Source organism: Chaetodon auriga, chromosome 3, assembly GCF_051107435.1.
Source record: "Chaetodon auriga isolate fChaAug3 chromosome 3, fChaAug3.hap1, whole genome shotgun sequence".
In the NCBI taxonomy this organism is placed as follows: Eukaryota; Metazoa; Chordata; class Actinopteri; order Chaetodontiformes; family Chaetodontidae; genus Chaetodon; species Chaetodon auriga.
In genome coordinates this window covers 23,546,539-23,571,637 of record NC_135076.1, presented here as the reverse complement: position 1 = coordinate 23,571,637, position 25,099 = coordinate 23,546,539, and the positions used below count along the sequence as shown (strand labels likewise).

Below are 25,099 nucleotides of genomic sequence, written 5' to 3'. Positions count from 1 at the left end.
AGTAAGATCTTCACATCAGTCTATTCAGACAAGGACCGCCCACACAGGATCAAATATTTAGTGCTTATGAATAAGGCAGGAGCCCTCAATCAGATAGAATTCCCTGTTTGAATTTTATTTGTATTTTGTCTTCCAATGTACAACTTTTGTTTACAACGTATATAAAAACATTCTGACTGGAAAAAAAACATATGAGTACAAATATGTAATAGAACATGAAATTTGTCAGGGTGCCATTACATTTTTTTTACAGCTTTACATCTGATTCATTTATAACACCGGGAGGAACCTAAATGAAAGTGTAAATCACCACATGCTTCAGAAATGCACCTCCAAACCGAATGTCTTATTTAACTTACTTGTACAGATTTGATTGGCCTGCTTGCAAAACACAGAAAGATAAGGATGATGTGACCATGACAAGAGGGGCAAAGGCCTCTGCTGAACAGGCTGAAATAGTGGTATGCAGGATAAAGTTCAAGCTAACGCAGAGTTATACACTGAATTATGTGAGAAAAGAAGAAGAAAGAATCCAGCATACGTCGATAAAAGAAGGAACAAACTGACTGCTGATAACTAAAACCTGTAGATGAGTCGTTAGCCGTGTTAGATTAACATAAACTGATCTGAGGCAGTCATACTGCTCCAGTTAAACACATTATTTAAGATGAATATTTCCATTTTCTCTCTAATGATGATTCTTTAAGCAGATATGCTTAAATCGACACCCACAACACACTCAGTAACACTTTCCCAATGATGCAGACACCAAACACATCCTGAAGAGACATACTGTAGCACAAGGCCAAAACACAACCTGCATTCCTCATAAACATCTGATCAATTATCAGAGAGCTTGCAGCTGATTTAAGTTTGTGATCAATGCAAGACAATAAGAGTTTGCAGGGGGAAACAAAAAACTATCCTGAAGCAGTTTTTAGATCCAAAATGTGAGCAGGAAAATGACTGAAACATAACAACTTAAAGAGCATATTAGTCCACAAACATATCAACAAAACATAAACAGAACAAACACATATGAACATATAAATATTAATACAAAATATTGCTATTTGAGATTTAAACTTATCTACTAAAAATACACAGTCATATACACGTCATGTTCAAATCACCGTGGGAAAACTGCAGGGAGATGAGAAAGGCTGAGTTACTTGATATTTCCTAAATGAGATGAAACTGAGATGAATACTTGAAATATAATGAAATGTGACGGTAAGGCTTCGCTGCACTTCTCTACATTCAAGCAGTCCTCCAAAAGAAAACACAAGAAAGTTTCTTATCAGACACTGTAACATGGGAACTCACTAAAAACTCATGTTAAAAAACAAACAAACAAACAAAAAAATGAAAGTACATTTTCAAAAGTGCCAAATGTCACTTGCTACATTTAACAACCAAACCTTAATCCTGTTTCTGCATGTGTTTCGGGGTTCGGTGTCGTGTAAAACAGAGTAGATTTTTCTAAGAATACCTGCAGGTCTATAAAACATCTCAGCCCGTCAGTTAACCTCAAACTGACACACACCAAAAGTCTCCTGGTAGTCCATCTTTGTGGTGTGTAAGTCCATGAAACAGTGTTTCCCATATGGTAACTTAGACCCCACAGGTGGCTCTCACCCTGTTTCTCTACTGAAACAAGATAGCTTAAACCTGGATTGTGTCTGAATCGTGGTCTACTCTTGTCATGCACCATTTCCTCCAGAGATGAGCAGACTGGGAATCACTGTCTTAAAAGGTTGCCCTGGCTGTTATTCCAGCAGGGCTCGGTGTATTTCCTGGAAGGAGGGCCGTTCCTTTGTGTTCCTCCTCCAGCAGCTCAGCATGATCTTGTAGAGCGAGTCTGGACACAGCACAGGCTGAGGCAGGTAGATCTGCACGACAGGGAGCGAGGCATGAAGCCAGGGATTCACAGGTTTCCACATCAGATGAGACATTTGCAATGACACTCACCTGTCTTTTCTGATCCCTGAAAAACTCCCCCGTGTTTTCTATCACCTGCTCATCTGTGAGCTGAGAGTAGGGCTGCTCCTTGCAGAAGTTTAGTATCTCCCACAGGGTCACCCCGAAGGCCCACACATCGCTCGCTGTGGTGAACTTACCCTGCACAAGAAAACAGTAGTGAGGACACTGTGAACTCAGGACGACCTGGAAATATGCTGCTCCTTGACACAAATGTCGCAAGCTCTGAAAATGTGTCAATCAGCTTGTCAAGAACACATAAATGAAAGCAAATTTTCTTGGTTTTCTTACCAGCAGGATGCTCTCCCATGACATCCAGCGGATCGGCAGCACCGCTCTGCCCTGGATGCGGTAGTAGTCGCCACTGTACAAATTTCTGCTCATGCCAAAGTCAGCTATCTTTATGGTGTAGTTTTTCCCCACCAGGCAGTTCCGCGTGGCCAAGTCTCGGTGAACAAAGTTTAGAGAGGAGAGGTACTTCATCCCCGATGCTATCTGAGCGGCCATGTAGCACAGATTGTTGAAGCTGGAGAGGAGAGAGAAGGAACAGCGTCATGTGTCGGGAATAGAAATAAACACACACACAGGTAGACGTATGCGGTGTCTCTTAGTCGTTTGTTCCTGGCCTCTCACCTGACAGTAGGCGCATTGCTGAGCAGAGCGAGCTGTCCCTCGGGTTCGTGGCGGGACAGGAACTGGTTGAGATCTCCGTTCTCCATGTACTCTGTGATCATACAGAGCGGGTCGCTGTAGATGCACACCGCCAGCAGGCGGATGATGTTGGGGTCCTTCAAACGTGACATGATCTTTATCTCTTTCAGGAAGTCGTTCCTACCAAATTACAAAAATGAAGGGGCTTACTTCACACAGAGAAAAATTATAATTCTACAAGGATGAAGATGTATTTTCAGCTTCAGGTGCAGGCTAAAAATTAGGTACAACCCTGATTCCAAAGGGTTGGGACGCTCTGTAAAACATAATAAAAGTAGAATGGAACTATTTGCAAACAATTTACATTTCATTTGCAGATATTTACAAAAATCAATGTTGACCATCCCAACTCTTTTGGGAGAGTTGGGATGCTCGGGGTTGTATTTGGTTCAGATCACTCGAGCGTCTGGAGGTGATACCTTGCATTTTTGTTGGCATCTGAACGGAGCATCTTCACAGCCACTAAAACTGGCTGGTCCTCAGGGATGTCGAATAAAAACTCTTTATTCATGAACTCCTGCATTCCCTCTGCTTCACACAGGTGCACCTGAGAGGAGGAACACAACATTTAGGACCTGGCTTGTGCTTGAAGCTTGTCTGAGAGCAGCCGTAGAGAAGAGGTAAAGAGCACACACCTCTCCGAACTGACCCTCTCCCAGCTTCTCTTTGAACGTGAGCAGCTTCCTCGGGAACTCCTCCACTACAACGTCCTTCCCTGACAGCAGGTCCATAGTTACTGCAGGGATGGCGTACGTGTTGCTGCCAGTCACGCCTTGCAGGTTTACAATGTCTGCCTCTGCGTAGTGAGGGACGCCATCTTGGGCTACAGTAGTTGTGGTGGATTTAGACGCTGCTGTGCTGGTGGAGGCTGCAAAGCAATGAGGGAAACTGTAAGCGGGAATCTCAATAACCATTGGCCATGCTGATAATAAATGGATGTGAGTATCCAAGCAGACGTGTGTGTCCGCCTACCAGGCTCCTCTGAGCTCTGAGCAAACTCCGGCAGCTTGCATATGAGACGTGACGGCTCCTGGTAGTCAGGACCGAGGGGGAAGATGCGCTCATAGGTGGAACTAGACTCCTGCTCACTGGATGCGCTTGACTGGTTGTGGTTGTAGGCGAACGTCTCGCTCTGTATTGACAAACTAGCGGTTAGTTCATCATCCAACATCCGGCGAGAGGCCTAGAATAAAGGACGCGGGGGGTGAAGGAACAGATCTGACCACCTCCCGAAAGAAGACTCAGGAATCTCAATGCACATGAGCTCACCTTCTCCAGCATCTTCTGCCACACCTGCCTCCACAGGATGATGACGATGATGGCCACAAGGATGAAGATGATGGCCACTAAACAACCAATCAGAATCCGGGTGTCGCTGTCATCCACTTTGTGGGTGGGGTCGTCTTCTGGGGAGGGAGCAGATGAACATTTAAGATGGAGACTGTGTTGTCTGCATGCATGTGTAGAGATCAATGAAATCAGACTTTATGTCAGAGTTTTTTTTTTTTGTCAGCTGCACTCAGCTGACAACTGACAGTTTTGATTTACAAAAAGTGAACTTCTGAAAGATGTTGTGAAACAAATAAACCTCTGTCACAGCACATGATGAGCCTTGTCAAACAGGTCTAACTAAAAACTCCCATTTAGGTGTGCCAAATCGAGGACAACCTAACTGTACAAGCTGACACACCTAAATGGAAGACAGCCAGACAAGTAATGCTGTTAGCTCCACCTGTGCTTTTCCTGCTATGACAAGTTGAAATGTCTCCTGCGAGAAGCCTCCATTGAGCCCATTATCAGGATGAGGGGGAATGTTGGATGACTGTTCTCTAAGGAAAACAATCTTTTTTGTTTTCCTTTGCTGTCTCTTACTATTTCATCGGTTTTAGAGGAAAAGCAGCAGGGAGCCTCTCAGTTGGTGGAGCTCTGACTCTCACACACACGAAAGGAAAGCCAGACACCCCTCCCACCTTCTCAGACAATTGTTAAAGGGCAAGAAGTGGAAAGAGCTATTTTCTGCTTAGGTTTTACAGATCCATCATAGAATAACTATCCCCTGATTTGTTGGTACGTGTTTGTGGATTTAAATGTGCAAAGCAGGAACCAACAGGGTAACATTATATGTTACTCATGTTGTGGGGACATATCTGTTTACACAGTCACACTGTGAGGGTTCGCCTTCTTCATGGGGACAAAACACAAGTCCCCATAATGTAATCCATTACATTTTAGAGTGAAGACTTGGGTTAAGGTTAGGCTTAGGTTAATGTGAAGGTTAGGGTTAGGCAAGCAGTTACCAGGAAATTAATGTAAATCTATGTAATGTCGCCAAGAATGACGGAAATCCAACTCAGCGTGTGTGTGTGTGTGTGTGTGTGTGTGTGTGATCACTGACCTGGTGGTGTGTTAGGTGGTAGTCCTGTCTTGGGTGGAGCCAGTGTTGTGTTGTACATGGCTGTATCTGAGAGGCCAGACAGAGTTTTTTTTTAGATGCAGAGATTCCAAATATTTGCAGATGTTCATAAATCTTACAGTGTAAAACTAGATAAACACAAACAATCAGGGATTTTAATGCAGTTACAGCTTACACACACACAGTTCTTTGGTCAATACCTGACTGGAAGGTGATCTCACTGAACAACATCCAGGCATCAGCAAAGTAGAACTGGCACTTGATGGCGCTGGCCATGTGATTGGCCAGGTTGACGGTGACGAAGCGGGCGCTGGGGTTCTTCTCGTCCACCACAGGGCTGAAGGACAGCGGCGAGGCCTCCCAGTCTGAGTCGGAGCGGAAGTAGCACACCACCTGGCGGAAGGCCTTGACGTGCCGTGAGAACATGTTGTTGCAGTGGACCTGGATGCACGTGAAGAGGACACGGGGACACTTTTAGAGCGGATCAGAGGCGTAAAGGCTGAAAATATCAGCTACCATCAGGAGACTCGCCTTCATGGTGGTAAAGTTTCGTGTGCGGTCAAACTCAAACATGATTTCCACATATCCACTTGGGAAGCTCTCATTGGTCCATCCCACGTAGTCGTACCCGGGCCACACATTGTAGACATGGCTGTGTGTGAAATCATCCAGTCCACACACTCCGTCTGTCAGCTGGCCCAAACCTTCTGTCATACTGAGAAACAGAGGAAAGAGTGTAAAAGACAGGCAGAAAGCATCCAATCAGCGTCCCCGCGGCAAGCTCTAGGTTTTTAATGATGCAGCCATTTAACACTAGGTGGCAGCATTGCAAAGCCAATAGCTCGCTTCTGCTGCTGGCTGTCATATTGTAATAAAAGCCATTTTCTTTTCCCTCTGCACTGCTGCCTTGACAGAAAGAAGGAAGCCTGTCTGTGTCATGGAGGACATTATTCACCACGCCATAATCCAAACACCGCTGTCAACAGAACACGGATTGGTTCATTCTGGTTTGAACTTCATAAGCGTGGTTGACTCAGTCATTCCCATGAGGTATTGCCTAACAGTCAACCACCATGACCCACTCACCGCCGTCTGTCTCCCTGCCTCACCATGGTGACCGGGCAACAACAAGGTGAGGGGAAAAAGCACTGACGGAGGATGAGGGCAATGATGAAGCAGTGTGGTGGAGTGTGAGAAAGGAAGTAGGAGAGAATGAAGAAACACACACACACACACACACACACACACACACACCTGTGGATGACAGCTCCATCATAGACAGAGTCGTTGACATAGACAGGGTAAACAGGCAGGTTCATCTGTTCTCCTGCTGGAGCGTTGTACGACACGAGACCATCTGTAGAGCAAAGACAGCCATTCATTGTTTGGATTAAATAATATTTTCTGTGAGTCCATCGTTCCAAAATCATATTGTGCATGATGTGTTTCACAAAAGCAATGACAGAGAAATATTTACAAAATGATGCACAGGGCATGGATCAAATCTTCCATTGTGTGAAATAGAAAAAAGTCGAAATGTGACATTAGATTTTAATGAAGTGCTGGAAGATGTGTGATGATTTTGAACAATATGAAGAAATGTTTGATTCGAGGACCTGATGACACTTAAAGGGCTCTTAAACATGCTGTTGCTTTCTTTATCGTCTACTTTGATTGGACCTCAAACGTCACCCGGTTTCCAGACTCGAAACATTTTGCTGTGTCATGCAATTTTTTTACACACCTGAGAAAAATCTCCATATTTTCATTAAACAGTTTTGCTCACAGGACCCACCAAGTCCAACCTACTTCCATATTGAATTTTAAAAAGAAAATGTCCCTTTGTTCCAACAATCTTTAAATTTAAGGAGGTTTACTTGATGCCTGGCATGCACGTGAACATTTTAGATGAGGGTGTGTGCACAAAAAGATCCCATAGGGGGCACCAAAAACACCAAAGGTGGCGTGAATCTTGACAAGCCTGTCAACTCTAAAGTGGAGATTCTGAGCATGGGAATCTTTTGAAACGTGAGACCAAAGTGAAAGAACAAAAGGAAAAGAAGAAAAGTGATACACGTGACAAGTGCATGCATTTAAAAAACTGTGATTTTCAGCACTTTTCAAATACAAAGATATGAAGATATGATTATTATGGTCTACATCAGTGCTGTTTAAACAGTGTCCTGCCATCTGTCTTGTCTTTATGGGCTCAAAGGTGAGGCCCGACGACCTTTGCTCCCAGCGTCCTCGCTCATCTGTCCTTACCCACCCTCCCTTTTCTCCTCCACCTCAGCCACCTCTTACCGAGCCATTCACAGCCGTAGAGCTCCACCCTCATGCAGACGTTCATGGAGTGGTCTGTGACGGGCATGAAGCGGACAAAGCGAGCGATGATGGGCGGCTCGAGGTCCTTGAGTACGATGTCGTAGGCGTTCCTGTTTCCTTCGATCACCTGCAGGTAAAGCAAACGCACCTTGAGCTCATGAAGACGCTCGCTAATGATTGACAGTGAATCAGCATGACAATAAGACCATGGACTCCTTGAACTTGATGCACTCGACCATGTGCTTCCATGAGGTGAACTCAGTTGATTTTGATCACAACATAGTGATTAAAGCTAGTGAACAACATGGCCTCTCTGTAGAGGAGCTTTTCAGTGTTTTTGCATCAACATTTTAGATTGAAGAATTAAGGATCTTGAAGAGGCAAGGCAGGTACATATGAGTGTGCAAACAAAGAAGCAAGGAACACCTATTTTTCTGAACTGATCACCATACAAGGTCACAATCCCAGAATGTTTTTTAAAGCCATAACCTCTGCGATTGGTCCTCCACCCTGCCAGCCAGCTGAATCCAGACTTTCTTAATTATCTTTTTAATAAAATAGCGGCAATTCAGCAGCACTTTCACACTGAACTCCGAGACCTTGATGCTATTTGCTTATAATCAACGACAAAACAGTTTGATATAGCATCTTTATGATGACTGATAACACACTCATACCATGTATAAACAATGACAGACCATAAAAATATGACCTGAAGACAGATGGTCAGTATCAGTTTATTATGAAGGTCAAAGTTGATCATAGAGAGTAAAACGTGAATGAGGCCTCCGCCAGTGAAAAGCACTGACTGATAGACTGACCGACCTGCTTGCCCTGCCTGTTTCTCCATGAGATCCAGCGGCTTCCATCGCGGCTGTACTTAATCTTGTACATCTGGGCGAACTCGTTACCGATGCCTCCCGCGTGACGACCCTGGGTGCCCACAAGGGTGATGAAGTGCAGCGAACGCAGGTCGATCTGGAGAAACTCCTTCAGGCTGTCTGGCTCCACTGTTATCTCTGGACACCACGCGCCATCGCCCTCCTCGAAGTCCAACCTTGGAGAGACAGACAGAAAAGGAGGGCGAGGGGAAAGATGAAATAACGGTGGGTGGATGTTTGTATTTGAATTACAGCAGAAAAGGGAAAAGAGCGAGGGGGAAGAAAAATTAGGACAGGATGGAGAGGAAAAGGTGAGAGGAAAGTGCAAGTGAGTGCGGTGGTGGATTTCAGTTCTTACAGCCTGTTGTAAAAACACTTCAGTGACAGCCTGCGTCGTAAATTCAGCCTAAAGTGTTAATTTTGGGCAAGGGGCTGGCAGGGGCGAGGGGGAGCTTGGCGAGACTGGAAACACAGCCAGGATGGATGGGGAGAGTGTATTACATCATTACCCTGATACTGACTGAAGGCCACCCAAGTTCTTCTGCACACACACACACACACACACACACACACACACACACACACACACACGCATGCACACACACACGCACACGGTGTCTCCTTAATCATGTGGCTGCAAATAGAACTGATACCCCAGTTTGTGGTTTACTGCAAATAAACAGGCACAGGCACTTTACAGGATAAACCACACACACACACACACACACACACACACACTCATTATCAGGGTAAACATACTATGAAGCACGAGTGTGTGAGTGTGTGTGTGTGTGTGAGAGAGAGAGAGACCTACCTGCCATATCTGGCAGCGGTGGATTCGGACCACTGGCTGGAGGCGGAGATGTCCTCGTCCTGTATCTGCCCTCCGGACATGCCCAGAGGATACCGACACACACCTGACACACAACAACACGTTTGATTAAAAGAAATTAATTGATAAGCAGATGAATACGATCAACAGAGCAACATCCACTGTTTGTTTAGCCATAAACACTCATCCTGTATTTTACCAAGAGAGGGAAGCGACTAATTACAAGCAGTGTTGTTAATGAGTAGCCTTTTTTTGTTTGTATTTTTTTTTTTTTGAAAGCAGTACTTCTACTTTATCTTACTGTAATTTCATTTTTGATTATGCAGTTTTGGAAAGGCCAGAATTACAGAAGAGCCTTAGATTACGCTGTTATGACACATTCAGGAAAATATGACATTTCATTTGGTTTCCTTTTTTTCTTTGTAAGCAGCCTGGAGAAATGAGTTCTCATGAAGGACAGATGGAGGCCGTGCATGGTCACTCCTGTAGGTGTATATTCAAGTACTGCACCCATGAAAAGTTAGTGAGGTACTTTACTAGTTTTGGCCAACAATATGAGTACATTGCTCCGTCAAAACATTGTTTGAAATCATATCTGATGAAAAATAAATTTCACCTTTGTGTTGCTTGTCGAGAGCACTGTTTTAGGAATGGGCTCCTTGTGTGGGCACGAGGCCGATAATGACTCAAGCTCAAGGATGGATCAATACCAGCTGTCTGTGACCTGACTTCAGACTTTTAAGATATAAACGTTTAGCAATATTATTAATTATTTATGGAATAAAGTAAAGTAACCCTAACCCTAGATTTACTTGTTACTACTACTCCACTTCTACTTGCTCAAGTGTGTAACAGTGGTTTTATTTAAGCAGGATATTCTAATAGTCGTTCCACCCCTGGTATTTAAGGCTACCTGGATTATCACATTCTCAAACATGCGGCTCCCCTCACACGTCTCAGACCAACCACAGCGCTGGTTGGTGGTGAAAACTCGAAACTGTACTCAAACATTCACCAGACGCTCTCAGGCATTTCTAAGACGGAACTACTTAATTCCCAGCTTCTGTCAAAAAACCTGCGAAATGTGATGGATAGTGCTGGTTGAAGGGGTGGGGTGGTGAGAGGACTGCACGCATGCACCGCCACACACACATTCACCCAAGCAACTACACACTCTTCTTGCACTTGTGGTTCCTTTATTGAAATAATAAGCTGGATCCATTCAGTGTCTCTGCCAGTCCAAACAGTGCCGGTATCAAGCACATGTACAGGAGTCAGTTACTGTGTGTGTGTGTGTGGTGAAACTGGCTGGTCTGAGCCCATCACGCCCCCACTGTGCGGTCAATAGAAGGAATATGCCCTCTGTTTCCTGCACGCTCCTCCACCCCCTCATGCTCCTTTTTTCTGTCTCCTCTCTGTCCTCCCCTCACTCCTCCTGTGTGGTCTCTCCCCTCTCTCATTTCTTCTGTCCTCCTCAGTGGCAAGAGGTGATAAACGTTTAAACAGCGTGATTTAGACAATCCTCTTCTCATTAAGACTCGGCGGGCTTGTGGCTAACGGAGCGTGACACAGCCGATGTGGTATCAATTAACTTTTACAAGGCTCTGAATGAATCTACTGATTTCTGGGTGTTTCCAAGAGCAAAAATGAAAGGGCGCTTTTCCATCTCGTGTTATCTGCAGGGCTGGGTTGATCTTGTGTTTTGGCCGAACGTTGATAACTCCACCTAGCAGGATATGACCGCTAGTTAGCCTCATGCACGGATGAAAGAGGCTTTGGAAAAAGTTGATTTCTGTGTGTGTGATAGCGCCGGGTCGCGGCTTCAAGCGGAGCGGGCGGACTGACCCTGTCCGTTGGCCTGGCCCCTTGTCTCACAGAAAAACCTTTGAGAAGATGCCAGCAACAGCAGAGCTCGAGGTTCAAGGCCTCCTCTGTCCCTCTCATGCTCTATCCCTCATTCTTCTTCTCGCTTTTCTCTCCACGTGATTCTCCCTTCCTCTTCCTCCAAATATTTGCTTAAAAGTCGAGACGTGGAGTCCCCTGAAGCTTCGGGCCTCGGACCGACGACTTGATACGCCCCTCGCATGTCTGTGCACACAAAACCAGACGTGGATGCAGTGCAACCACACGTACGCATGCAGGCTTTCGTCTTGGCAGTGACACAGTGACAGCTTGAGGGAGGCACAAACAAAAACTCTTCCAGATGTCTACATTCGCCTCCTCTGTTCTCCTTTCATCTTGTCCTCTCTAACCTTTGTTCCATGCTGCCCTCTTCACTTCATCCCTCATCATTCATCCCCAACTGTTTACACCGCTCCCCTCCGCTCCGCTCCTATTACTCTCCTCGCACCAGATCGCCTTTGCTATAACAGACCACATCAACAGAAATCATCCTACTCTTCTCATATTAGCGGGACCCTTTCCTATGTAATTACAAACCAGTTTAATGATAGGTGCTGTGATCAAACTGCACGTATGATAGCTAACACAAACTGTCAGAACCTGCTTCAAGAGAAACAACACAGCTCTCCAATAAATGATTTCAGATCAGGGCAGGATACGATGACAAAGAGCATCAGTATTTGAAAATAAAGTGCACGAGCATGGATGATCAAGTAGCTGAAATGTCGAATTTGGTGCAGTCTGGTCCAGAGGTTATGGGGTTTGAGGTGGCTGGCGTTCCTGCGCTCGCGAGGGCCAGAAGAGAAGCACTTGAGCTTCATTCACGCAGAGTGTAAACAGACATGGAGATGAAGAAGCAGATAACCACAGTACAGCATGTCATCTTTCACTGTCTCCACGCTGGGATGACACATTGTCAAAAAATACAAAACACTTTTTCCACTCAGCGCTCTCAGTGGAAATTCTGCAGTGATTCTGCACATGTCATGTGGTATGAGGCGGTGACATAAGTTGTGCAATTTCTCTATGAAGCCTTGCCAGAAACATACAGCGATCCACATGCAGACAGTGCACTATCACCAGTTGGAGAAAACACAGCAATTGCCTGGGACATAATTGATGAAAATAGGAGTCATTATCAGAGCCTTTGACCACATCCTCAAGAGAGTCAGAGAGACGGGTTTCAGTGTGCAGCGCCGGATGTATGACCGCTCTTCAAAATGTTGGTTTTTGCTGTGTTTATTTATCCACCCAACCCACTCAGAGGTGACCCCTGGGGTGAGCTATGGGGGCAGGCACACATACACAGATTAACCCCCCCACCCCACCCCACACGCACACACACCACCACCACCCATCAGGCTCAACATTTGGCCACAGTATCTAAAAATATCACCCCAGAAAAAGGTGGAAAAATACCAGCCTTGTGTGGTGGAGGGACAGAGAGAGAGAGCGAGAGAGATGGAGGAGTAACGGACCAAACCCTCTCTCTCACCTCTTGATTTTTACCGCACCCTGACTACTGAAAGGCAGGTTTGTTCTGTAGTGTTTGCTGTCCAACCGCTGGCTCCAAACACACACACACACACACACACACACACACACACGCTGTGTAGTCACGCAAGTTGATGCTCACATCAAATCCTCTTGCATCAGTTGCGTTAAAGCTGCACAATCCAGTATTTTTACATTAACAATGGATCAGTGACTCCATGCACCACAAAGGGGGGTTTATTTCTTAATATCAGCCAGTTCTGCAGTTCTCATCCGAGCTTGTTAGCTTCTTTTAGCGCATTGTTTTGGTTTTACAGCCCACAGCTTTACTGTTTTTGTTCACTCTCATAGTCTCTGTTGTAGGTTTCCTTCCCAACACTGAGTGGCTGACAAAGGTAGCAACTAGCTAGTGATGCTAGTGGAACAGTTAGCTGCTAAATAGCCTCATATTTCCCTCAGGAGTTGGGGGAGATCAAAAACAGAGCTAAGACAGCTTATATTCATCAAGTGACCAGAAACAGGACTCCCAATGAATGCTGATTTTCTTTGTGTCTACTGGATTCATAAATACAAGACCTTTAGCTAACATGTCAGTACTGTGTTTACACCTTGTTCTGCTACTACTGTCAGGCTAATGTTTTAAAGATATTCAAATACATTCAGTTTTCACTTACTTTTGTGATAAACTATATAATGTCTATCTGTCACAGGCTAAAACATGGCGTAGTCGCAGGTTATAATGGCTGCGAACTGACCCAGTAATGTTAACACACATATCTATCCAAAGTTGGCTTGCATTAGCTAACGTTAGCTAGCATAAGCAACTGGTCATAGTAGACCAAGTCAGATTACAGCAGCAAAATTAGATTTGAGCATGGACGTGTTATTATTGCTTCTGAATTCTGCTTTTCATTTGTAAGAAGATTAGCTCTTCTCTCGGTAGTGTCACTTTAAAGCAACTGCAGCGATTTAATGATTCAAAGAGAAAGTCCTCATGCATTCACTTGTTCAATCATTTACTCAAAGCATCCTCACGAGAAGAAGCCCACACAATAACAGCGCTGCTTGATATCTGGCTGCTCCGCTCAGGCCTTTGCACATGTCCACGCCTCCTCCCCCTCCACAGTGAAATAAAGTTCGCCCACTCACGAGTAAAATGGGAAAGACAGGGATGGTATAACTCCATTGCTTGGGAATTTTAAACAGGGGAAAGTTGGCATCACTCAACATCTCAGCTCTACTAAATTCAGCCGTGAATATTTCCAGACTATGGAAAAATGACCCTCTTCTCAATGCAGCAGAACTAAAGCTTCAGACAGAATTATAGCTGGACATATCCTGCTTCCATATATTAGAACAGGTTGAGATTTGAGCTCTTAGAGACACTAAAGGTGATTTTTATTTCACTTCATTTCATTTTTTGTAATAATCATTGGTGGTTTTTCAGCCAAGAAAATCCCTTGGGTCAGATTATAGATACAAAATTTTGCCTCGAATGGTGAACTTGTTGAACTTTGACCATGATCAGATGCACAAACAGTCCTTTCCATGACTTATGAGTGGTCAGATACTGGGAAACACACACATACACACACACACACAAGTGCTGGGGGAGAAAGACAGAGCCTATTTCAATGGACTTTCCTGCTGTCAGAATGTCTGGTATGCATTAGCCACAGACTCCAGTGGGATAGCTGGATCCACAGTATGCGTGTGCATGCGGGAATATGCATGCGAGCAGGCACACAAACACACACACACGCTCACCAAAACACAGGAAGAAGACAGACAAGGGAAGAAACTTACTCCCACGAGGGTCAAACACTCAAATCCTTAATTAAGTGTGGTTGAGAAGATGCCTCGTAAAGTAGCCAATAGAAATGTTTGGTGCCGAATGCTAAATGCTACAAGAGCTAGGGCTGTGCAGAAAATGTGAAAGCATCCAATGTTAGATTCACATCTGGTTAAATAGGTCGCAAACGTAGCTATTTATGTATATATATATGTATGTATTCAAGGAGAGTAAAGGAAAGGAACCACAGCACGCACGCTTTATTTTACTTGAAAACTCCTTCTATAAACGCTCTATGATCTCTATCTCACTCACCCTCTCCATTTTTCTTTAAAGCTCCTTAGAAAACTCTCCGCTGTCTCTTTTATTCTGTTAGCTTTGGCACAAAGAATGAATGAATGATGAGCAGGGAGAGCCAGGATTTGAGCGTGTGTCTACGCACGGTGTGTCCGTGTGTGCGTGAAGTCGCTCTAGAAAACAGCTGTTGTTAAAAATCCAAGTTTAAACATAACTTCTTGTTTGCTCGGTTTGAAAAACGTAATGTTTTCCCTCAGCACTTTTGACTGATCTCCATCTGAGGGGGCAGGAAACCCCCAGGCCTGTCATCACAACCTCATGTTTGTTTTAGTTTCATATATTCTGAACATGAAACTGGATTTGCAGTCATACAACAGCATAGAACATAATGCCATAAGTTTTATTTTGAAAGTGGAAGTGGGGTGGAGTGAGGCGGGAGGATGTGGAGGTGATGGGGCGTTTTTCCTCCACTGTTATTTCTTTCTTTTTAAACACTGCTTGGCAGAGTGAGGTCAGCGCGACCCGTAAACCTTTCTGACAAAACCATCATTAATCACTGTTTACATCTGAGTACATATCGTTCATTATCCTTTCAACAATAAAGAAAACTCAGCCTGATGACAGCAGCTTTGAGACTGGAGTCATAAACAGTAGCCAGATCGGGGTTTTTACTGGCAAATATCTGCTGTGTTTCTACAATTTCAACAATAACTAAAAACCTCTCTTTGGTTCCTATTTGACTCTGTCTCTGCCCACCAAATGTTGCTACTCTATTTCCTTGTAAAAAATTATTGGTTGCTTTTTCATTGACATCACAAAAACCACCCGTACAGTGGAGGGAGAGCTGGAGAAAGGCGTGCATGCTGGGATCAAAGAGGCCAAACCAGAGAGAGGGGACCACATGGCTCCCACAAAGCACCACTTATCCAAAATCTGAATCAGTCGCAGTCTGCACTGGACCCAAAAACACTACCCAAAACTCACAAAACTCATTTTATAGCGTTCACAAACTCTTGAATATGATCTCACTGCACTCGGGGACTTGAATGCAGGCACCTAAACACAGCACGACGGATGGGAGATGCAGCACGCACCTGGGTTGACCTGTGATGTGACGGCTGTTAACAGGTGGAGGAGGACGAGCAGGAGGAAGTGAATGTCCCACAGGTGCTTCATCCCAGACACGTGCACAGAGACAGGCTTCCAATCTGAAAGACAAGGCGGACACAGCAGGTTACACAAGTGTGTGATACACAGTTTGATAATTTTACCGGAAGGTTAAAACAGAGAAACATAAAGCAGCACGATGAACACAGTTTATTTTCTATTTGCTCCTCTGTATTCATGGGAACCAACATTTGTTTGGATATACAAGGGGAAAATGAGAGTTTAATTGGAAGCATGTTTTTATTTCACTCAATAAAAGACACAATAATTGCCACCAAACTGGAATTTCCATTTATTTAGAGCTTTATCACTCTATGAGAGAAGGCCTATTAAATTCCAACAGTGGTGATATTTCAATATCAGCCATACAAGACAGAACAGCCTCAGTCCATGTGCAATTAATATGAAGCTTTTTGGTTTATAATTTTACATAATGCACTAATTGTAGGAACAAATGACGAATGAAGAGGTGGAGGGACAAACGGAGAAAGAGACGTTGGGACACTGAGTCACAGACATGACTTCAGCCGGACAGACGCAGCGCCAACAAGCCGCCTCCAACTGACCACTTAGTCCAACAGCAGAGCAAAACGGGTTTCAGCTAGTTTCTGTCCACATGTCATTTATGACGTGACTTCACGAATGTCCAGTTAAAAAACAAAAAAAACAGACAAAACAGGAAATGCACACACGTCTCATTCCACAAAGAAAGTCAAGTTTTTAACCTTGTTAATGTGTCCATACAGTTATTTCTATATGCTGTAGTACATATCATGAGCAAAATAAGCGGCATGAATGAGCACTTCTTCAAGTGACCTGCAGCGGATCAATGACACAAAAACACAGATTCTGACTGTTGGACTGACTAATTTACGGGACGCAGCAAGTACAAGCCAACATGTTGGTCAGCTGGTAGGATTATTTTTCTCATGTTCCATTCGTTGACAGCGTGATTGGTCAGTTGCAGTGATGTAGAGTTGTAGGAGCAACACCAACGCAGCGATATCAGATCCTGCAGGTGGAGATGACGCGGGGACCATTTGCAAACTCATATCCAAAGATGTTGAGTTTTATCTCAGCCATTTTAAGGCATAAAGAGATTTTTTTTTTCTCCATGGAAAAAACTTCTAAATGTGTCATTGCGATGAATGGAGACAAGTTTTTAGGTTTTTAGTCAATGCCATGAGAGGAATTTTACATATTTCTAATGGGACATGGATGCGTTCATTAGCAAAAGCTTCCACTTCATTGGCTTCACTCGAGCAGCTTGGTGCAGTTATCTGATCATGACCGAGTTAAGCACTTGATGAATCCAGCTTGGCCACTTTTTACTGCTGCTTAAAGTCCGTTATATAACTGAGGTTAGTTTTATTGTTCGCACCATGTTAATCACGTCTTATGTAACACAAATGTGCAGCAAATGAGAAATCCAGAAATCAAGAGTTAATTTTCTTAAGATGTCCAATGCTTTCAGATTCTTTTAGCCGCCATCTGAAGAGTTTATCTCGTTCTTGTACGGGCGACAGGATTTGTGCTACAGCTCCAATGTAAATATTGAAGGACATCACCAAAGCGGGGTTATCTAAACCCAATTTAACATGACACAAAACAAAACTACCAGAGCGTTGTGGGAATTTTCACAGAGACATCAGTGTGTGTGTGTGTGTGTGTGTGTGTGTGTGTGTGTGTGTGTGTGTGCATGCGTGTGCGTATCAGACGTTTCCTGGTCTTCATCGCTGGCCAAAAACAACATTTTCCTGACGTTCCCCCATTGAAATAACAGACAGATCAGCAGCATGCCGCTCAAAGCTGCAGAGCTGTGGTCTGGTCAATGGGACATGACTGGACTACAGTACAGACCTTCATTCACATACTGTTCAATCTGCTGTCAATCGGTGACTGTGCTGCACTAAATCAGACCTATTCTCCAGACATTATCTCTGGTTCTCTCCTGTTGCTTATATTCAGCAGTGACTTTGCTAACGCTGCAGTTAACCTCCGTTCAAATTAACCTCTGACATAAATGAAGTGCAGGTTCACATTCGCTGCACTCGGTCTATGGGAATCAAATCCAGACCTGTTGATTTTGAGCTCATGCCCAAATTTCCTCAGGTTTCCCACATCACCTCCAATGATTGTGATTGGACATGTGCATTTGGAAGGATGAAAAATTAGTTGGAAAACACTGATTGTTATGGTTTGTTTTTTTTCCAAAGATAAATACTGTAGATGAAAATCATCATCAAAATCCAAATTTTTAGTGGGAATTAACACAATGGTGATTCAGCCTGTGGCCCACTGATGAAAATATTGCAATATATATATATTTGCAATATTATTAACTGGGTGTCAGTCTGGAAATTTCTGGAAAAAATTGACTTAGTGATTTGAACATGAATCAGATCGGTCAGGTCTCAGATGTGTTTGGGGAGTGAGGGAGCAGCTCTTTGGTCCTGGTGGTGGAGACACAAGGTTGGCATCTGATCTTACCGCTATAGTTTATCAAAAATGCATCTAGAAAAAAAAAAAAAAAGCCATTTTCAGTATTTGTCGAGAGCAGATCAGTTTGAAATACTCCAGGAAGTAATGGAAGAAGAAGGAGCAGCCACAGTGAGCTGTTAGATGACGAGCTGCAGGCAACAGGCTGCACACCTCCAACTACAGTGTCTCTGTACCCTGCTGTCTGCAGACTCTCTAAAATCAGAGCACGGTTGCTCACAACATGACAGTAAAGGTCAATAATTGCGTGATTTATTTATTATTTTGATAGGTAGTTCTTTATTAAACTGCATTTGCTGCTACCACCAATGACTAAGTGTCGCTAAATCAACCAGAACGACTTCGACACTTCATAAGCCAAAACCTCAAACAGACCTTTAAAAAGTCCTGTAGTAAAAACCTAAAACTAGTCTCGTGCGAACGGCGTTGATGGTCCACCCACTGAATTTTGTGACACTAATTACAGTCTGACTTGAGTCTTTCATTGTGCCTTCACACAAAATCTTATTGCTTTTCTTACTTCCACTTCCTGCAGCTTCAGGTTGCAGCCACTTCCCACTGAGACTCCTTCACTGAGCTTAACTCCTCTTGGCTTTTCATAGCTAATGAAACACAAACACTTGACGGCTTGTATGTGTTTGGAAGTCAAAAATGTGTTTACCATGTGCTGGAGAACATTTATGTAAAGGCTGCCTGTGTTGTATCAGGGAGGAGAACTGACCTTTGGTTCTATACTTGCAGACTCTCAAAGGACCATGCTGTTGTGTTTGCGTGTTTTAGCCCATTTACTGCAAATCACATACATTTCACATTACCGCTCACCACGTGATAAGGATCAAAGACTAGAAAAGTTGTCTCTCCATCTTTTATCTTTGTTTTCTGGTATGCATTTGATTTGATGAATGCATTTTATTGTCTAGGCGGCAGCTTTTGGTTCATGTCAGTGTAGTAAGAAAAAAAAACACTTGCAGAGATTTGCAACCAGCTTCTGACAGGTATGAAAAGTCTACTGTGTGGTACGTTCAAATGGTATTAAAAAGCTCAGACATCTAAGTTTTGAGACTATGGTCTTGGAAAATAAAGTCAAAACCCTAAAGTAATCACTACTTTAGCAGCAGTGCACAACTCTGCCAAAAGAGAAAGACTGCTAAAATATTAACTGTGATGGATTACCTATCTTAAGTAAATTTGGGATCTCTCTTTGTTTATTTTAATACTGCACTGACGTGCTGAGACCCATGACTCAGTAGGAGGGAAAATGCTTTTATCGGTAGGCTTTGGAAAGTGGCTGTCTTAATGTAAACTGTATGTAAAATGTAGGAAATGGGCTCAGTTGGTGTGAAAACACAGTAAAAAGAAAAGTCCTTTCGAGGCTTTTCTAAGACATTTAGACCCTTAAAAGATTTATACAAGATAGAATTTAAGACGTTTATCATCATCTCTGCTCTTTCTTTCATCCTCAAAGTTAAAGCTGCAAATATGAAATCTAAGCCATTGTTGACAGACTTTTGAGTTTATGTTGAATGTACAGTCAGAAGCTTTCTCCATGCTCATGGTTTAGTGATTGTTCTATTGCCATTGCCTCCTCTGGTTCCGGCTGTGTTCTCGATACCTGTATGAGGTGAACAGCTGTTATTCCACCACTGGCCTCTGTTACAGTAACATCAGATCAGTCAGACGCAGGTTCACAGCTCTGGAAACTTCTCTGCGTTCTCGTCTTACAGGAACACAGCAGGAAAAACTTATTCATGTCCTATCTCGGTTTCAAAAAGTGTCTATTCCAGGATTTTTTCCTTTTCGCTTTCAAAGACATATTTCAAACTTTTAAGGGAAAAACTGTAATAAGCTTATGAAAATACTGTCAAATTATCCGAGGGGTTAAGTTTCAACATTCAAAAGTGTCCGCGGCCTTTTATTTATTATGCTCTCATTTTCATTAAACTACAGTGTTTCCACACAAAGGTCGTGGGTTGTCTCGTCTCATAATGAACCTTATTCCAGCAATCGTGTCACACAAGTAGGTGTTTGAAAAGTGGGCACTGCTCTGTAAAATTCATTTCAACCGCTACACCTTGCAGTAACACAAGCAGTAACAGTAGGAGATGGTGGGACTGGAGACAGGGGAACCCAGCAAGGATCACGCAGCTGCACAAACCCTTCAGCGGTGAATTTATTCTCATAGCTCCTGAGAGACGGGCAGGAAAAAGACAGGAGATCTAGGTCACATCTTCCCTTATGTCATAGCAGAGCACAGATATAAGCTAAGTTTGACCTTTGGGATTTGTTATTTGGCATGCAGGAGTGCATACTGTGGGCCAGTGAATAAGCAGTGCTTCAAAGGTTTCCGAAATTCTCCAAGTGAGGTGAAATTATGGAAAAAATGGCTCCTTCCAGGTACAGTGTGTCTGACATTTTACTGCTAATTAAACAATTCATTCAGCAGACACCAACAGGCAGAGTTTGGTTTGGATAGCGCTGGTCTGAGGTAAAGTCTGCTCTCCTCTGTAACCATGGCGTCCAGGTAAACTTGGTCCACCTACTTTTGTGTAGAGCTCACGCACTAACGAACCAATGCAGGCAGTCCAACATAAACAGGTACAAGAAGGGGGAAAATAGGAGGAGGGAGGGGATGAGATAGGGGAGAAGTGCAGGGTATAAAGGGGAGTGAAGATGCTATTGCACTTTAAAAACAGCATTTCATTTTGCAAAAGTCATATAAAAGGGCATCCCAGGTCCGATGTCTCTAATAAGGAATCCTTGGCAACAAAAAAGTAGACTACTGTTGGAGAGTCTAAGTAATACAAATATGCTATTGACACTGATTAAAAGTGCATAGACATTCATTATAATAAATTATAGGAGTGTGTATTGAAGATTGTCCCATATGTATATGTGTATGGTGTTTTTAGCCACACTTACAGCCCTGGAGATGATTGTGTTTATCACTCTGTTCACCACTTTAGTAAAATTTAGCATGCTAACATGCTAAAGTAAGACAGTGAACACACCAAACATTATACCTGCTTAACATCAGCATGTTAGCATTGTCATTGTTAGCATGCTAGCATGATGACATTAGCATTTAGCTCAATTTTCATAAATGAATTGTCTTTGTTACTCCAATACTTTAGTTCGTTGTGCCAATTAGCAAACTTTAGCATGCTAACACATTAACTAAGACAGTGAATATACTTAACGTTATACCGGCTTAACATCATCATGTTAACACTGTCAATGAGAGCTAGCATGCCATCATTAGCATTTAGCTCAAAGTACATAAATATGGCCTCACAGAGCCACATGTGGCTGTCAGCTCTCAGTCCTTGATTCAGCTGGACATGAAAAAATCCAAACTTTCTCTGATCTCTTGTCGTTCATACAGAGCAGCTAACCTTCATGAAAGTCTCTATGCCACAACACAATTCACTCCAGGGCCACATTATCAAAATAAACCAAAGTCAGGGCCACCGACACTTTGAAAAGCTTTCAGAAAAGGAACAAAAAAATAAACCTGAGCTGAAAGTGTAGGAAGGAATCAAAACAAAGCCCGTTGAAGTAGAGAAGCATGTTTGACACTTTTCAAAGGTCGAAGGGAGATTTTTCTCATCAAACAGTCATGAGTGCTGCAGGTTGTTCTTTGAGAGCGGAGCCAAATTTATATAGAAGATAAGATGATTAGAGAGGACGCACAGAGAGAATGAGAAAATAAAAGATTACTATTTCACCTGTTTGTAACCATACAGAATGACAGAGGCCTAACAGAGTACAGGGCCCACCTTTACTGTGCTGTTCCTCCAGAGCAATTCATATAAATATCTGGGTAACAACTCCCAAAGGAAAGTTGGCCTCATATATTCTTAAATATTTCACTGAGGGACAGAAAAAAAGGCTTTTCTGTCTCTGAGTTAAATATGTCATTTTTAGCCATGATGTGGGTTGATGAGGCCCCTGAGCACAGGGTCTGTAGAGGGCCCCTCGCTCTGATTTTGTACATATCCAAAACCAATATCAATATAACAACGTGTCCTTTTAGCACATGCTCTGTGCTCCGTCTTTGAGAGAGTATATTAGTGTTGCCTTCCAACACAGCATACTGTATGTTCAAGGCCTGACATGAAATCAGAATGCGATCGTGGTCATGTGTTTGCAGTCTACGTCAACATTTGATGCAAATATTGAATATTTAAAGCACATAGTGGAATTTTAAAAGAGCTATTGAACTGTTTCAATGTCCTGCCTTCATGGTGGATTTGATCTCTTTTATCATATTGTAATTATTTTTGATTGAGGATATTGTGTTCGTTATATTTCTGTCTCCCTTGGAAGTGGTACTTTTGCAGTACACTCCAGTGCCCTCATATTTAAGATAGAAAGGGTCTATGGTAATATGACAGGCTTGTTCCATCATTAAAACATACAGCAGGTACAGAAAATGTCTAAATCTACATTATTTTTTTCCCACTCTGTCATTGATGCTGTTTGAACTTTTGTTCACATTGAAAAAATGAATAAAGCATTAAAAAATATCAGAGCCCCAGCTCCATTGGCCCCATCAGTAATCCCCCACTTTGTTCAGGGACACATTTGGATGATTTAAGGACAGCTAAGCGTGTTTGTTTCCTATAACTTATATTTGTGTGTATTTAGCAATATAAACTTAAATAGGACTCGTAATGTATGTGAGTATACATTTTAAAAAGTCAGTGATTTAGAGGCAAAATAAAATGGTGAAATCAAAAACAGTTCGACATACTTTTCTGTATCTCTAAATCATTTCATAACTAACATAAGTATATCACAGCATGACAGCCGTTAACAGCACTGTCGCATGTGAAAAACCAAACCATATGTGCAAATGTTACTGAACGTGGCGGCAAATTACTCCATCTACTGTACCGCTGGGAGTTGCGGCACGTCACTTCGCGTTAAACACAATATCTAACACGTCAGTTATTCCCTCAGACTAATGTCTGTCTCCAGATGGATCCACAGATATTTGGGCTACCACTCAGACTGGACAGACATGAAGTGTTACAGCAGAGCAAACTGTGACTGGAGCCTTGTCTGAGTTCAGACAGGTTATCATAAACACATGTTGATCGGCAGCAGGCAGAGTTTATTGTATCAACTCGCAGCAGAGCTTTCCTGAATAGAACGACTATTGACTTGGATTTCGACTTCTGGGGGTGGGGGGAGGGAAGTCCCCATAAATATCAGCTCCCTCATGGTTAGTTCAGGAAGTGGTGAAGGACAGATAGTCCCCTCAGAAACCCACCAGCCCACAGAGCTCAACCCAGAAACACACATGGATACTGTAGCTACGTTTTTGAATCAGAGGGACGAATGAAATGAGTTGGAAATTCACTGATGAGTTTCTAAAATTTGCACAACTCACAGGAAAAATGACTATTCTTGCAACTTCAACAGCTATCAAGACATCCACCTCTATCTGGTTAGTCGTGTGACAACCCCAGGAACACTCCCACGCATTCAGCAGGAGCTCACCACCATGTCCTCTGGCAGAACTCTCACCGTGCAAACAGGATAGCGGTTTTAATTTGTTTTCCCAGGCTTTCTTGTTTGTATGAATACTCAGATTTTCGTGGGAGGGTCGGGCACACAGCACACAGAGTAACCTTGGTGCACCACCAGGTCCTGCAGCCTGGGAAAGCCTGTAAAGTCAACACGCAGGTTTACCCGGCTCTGCTCCCTGCCTCTGTCGCACAGCAGCAGCAACACTCGGGGCTTTACGTGAGAAGAGCGAGCACCCAGTGGCAGTTAAGAGGGTCGAGAACAATGGAGCCAATCAGCCATTAAAAACTGTCTGTGTCTGGTGATATTAGGCTCCAGAGAGAGGAAGGAGGCTGAAGTCTCCTCTTTCATCATCACAGGACAGTAATTTCTGTATGAATTCATCATCCAGAAATAACAATATGACGAGTTAAAGATCTGATGTTAAACATCAAAATACTGGATGATGCTTTCCTTCTTTCTCATCGACCTCTCAAATTTTATCTACAGCCATGCTAGCAGCTCAGTGAGGCTCATGTAGCTAAATGCTAATATGATGATGTTTTGCAGGTTCAACCCAGATTCCAAAAAAGTTGGGACACTGTGTAAAACTTAAGTAAAAAGCTGTCATTAACAAACGAACCAACAAAAGTTTCACAAAGTTTTCCTGAGTCCATGGAGTAACATCCTTTATCCAATCATGTGTTCACAAAGTTGTGAACCTCGATTCCATCATTGCTTGTGAACAACAGAGCCTTGCAGGATGCTCTTCTCATACCAAATCATGACACTATCACCTGTTACCAATGAACCTGTTTACCTGTGGAATGATCCAAACAGGTGTTTTTGGAGCGTTCCACATCTTTCCCAGTTTTTTGTTGTCCCAACTTGTTGGAAACGTGCATCAAATTCAGAGTATGCAGATATTTACAAAAATCAATTAAGGTGATGAGGTCAGCAATAAACATATTGTCTTTGTGCTGTTTTCAATTGAGTATATGTCAAAAGTGATTAGGAAATGATCACATTCTGTTTTATTTATGTTTTACAGCATCCAAATTTTGTTGGAATCAGGGTTGCATAATTTTCAGCGGGTTCACATCTTAGTTTAGTACATTAGCATGCTAACATTTGCTGATAAGCACTAAGCACAAATTACAGCTGAGAGTGTTAAATGAAGCCGGAGAATTTCCAAAATAATTACAATTTATCCTGAGAGCAACATGAATGTCTGCACAAACTTTCATGACAATCCACCCAACAGATCTGAGACAAGCAGTGGAACAAGGCTGAAA

At 43.1% G+C, this 25,099-nt stretch overlaps 1 protein-coding gene across 3 annotated transcripts in view; it reads right to left on the bottom strand.

Moving 5' to 3' along the window:
- Positions 1–91: 91 nt before the first annotated feature.
- Positions 92–25,099, bottom strand: part of ddr2a (discoidin domain receptor tyrosine kinase 2a) — a 31,102-nt gene continuing 6,094 nt past the window's right edge. The window contains exons 2-17 of one of the 3 annotated variants that reach the window (XM_076727155.1): positions 15,722–15,835; positions 9,125–9,227; positions 8,255–8,486; positions 7,409–7,556; positions 6,359–6,461; positions 5,636–5,819; positions 5,305–5,545; positions 5,087–5,152; positions 3,961–4,097; positions 3,664–3,874; positions 3,327–3,559; positions 3,111–3,238; positions 2,614–2,811; positions 2,272–2,506; positions 1,972–2,121; positions 92–1,892 (exon numbers count right to left, since the gene is read on the bottom strand). In XM_076727155.1, coding sequence (XP_076583270.1) covers positions 1,770–1,892; positions 1,972–2,121; positions 2,272–2,506; positions 2,614–2,811; positions 3,111–3,238; positions 3,327–3,559; positions 3,664–3,874; positions 3,961–4,097; positions 5,087–5,152; positions 5,305–5,545; positions 5,636–5,819; positions 6,359–6,461; positions 7,409–7,556; positions 8,255–8,486; positions 9,125–9,227; positions 15,722–15,803 — 2,574 coding nt within the window. In that variant the 5' untranslated portion in view covers positions 15,804–15,835 and the 3' untranslated portion in view covers positions 92–1,769. The remainder of the gene's footprint in view (positions 1,893–1,971; positions 2,122–2,271; positions 2,507–2,613; positions 2,812–3,110; positions 3,239–3,326; positions 3,560–3,663; positions 3,875–3,960; positions 4,098–5,086; positions 5,153–5,304; positions 5,546–5,635; positions 5,820–6,358; positions 6,462–7,408; positions 7,557–8,254; positions 8,487–9,124; positions 9,228–15,721; positions 15,836–25,099) is intronic. The other 2 variants (XM_076727157.1, XM_076727156.1) reach the window with 2 other exon arrangements.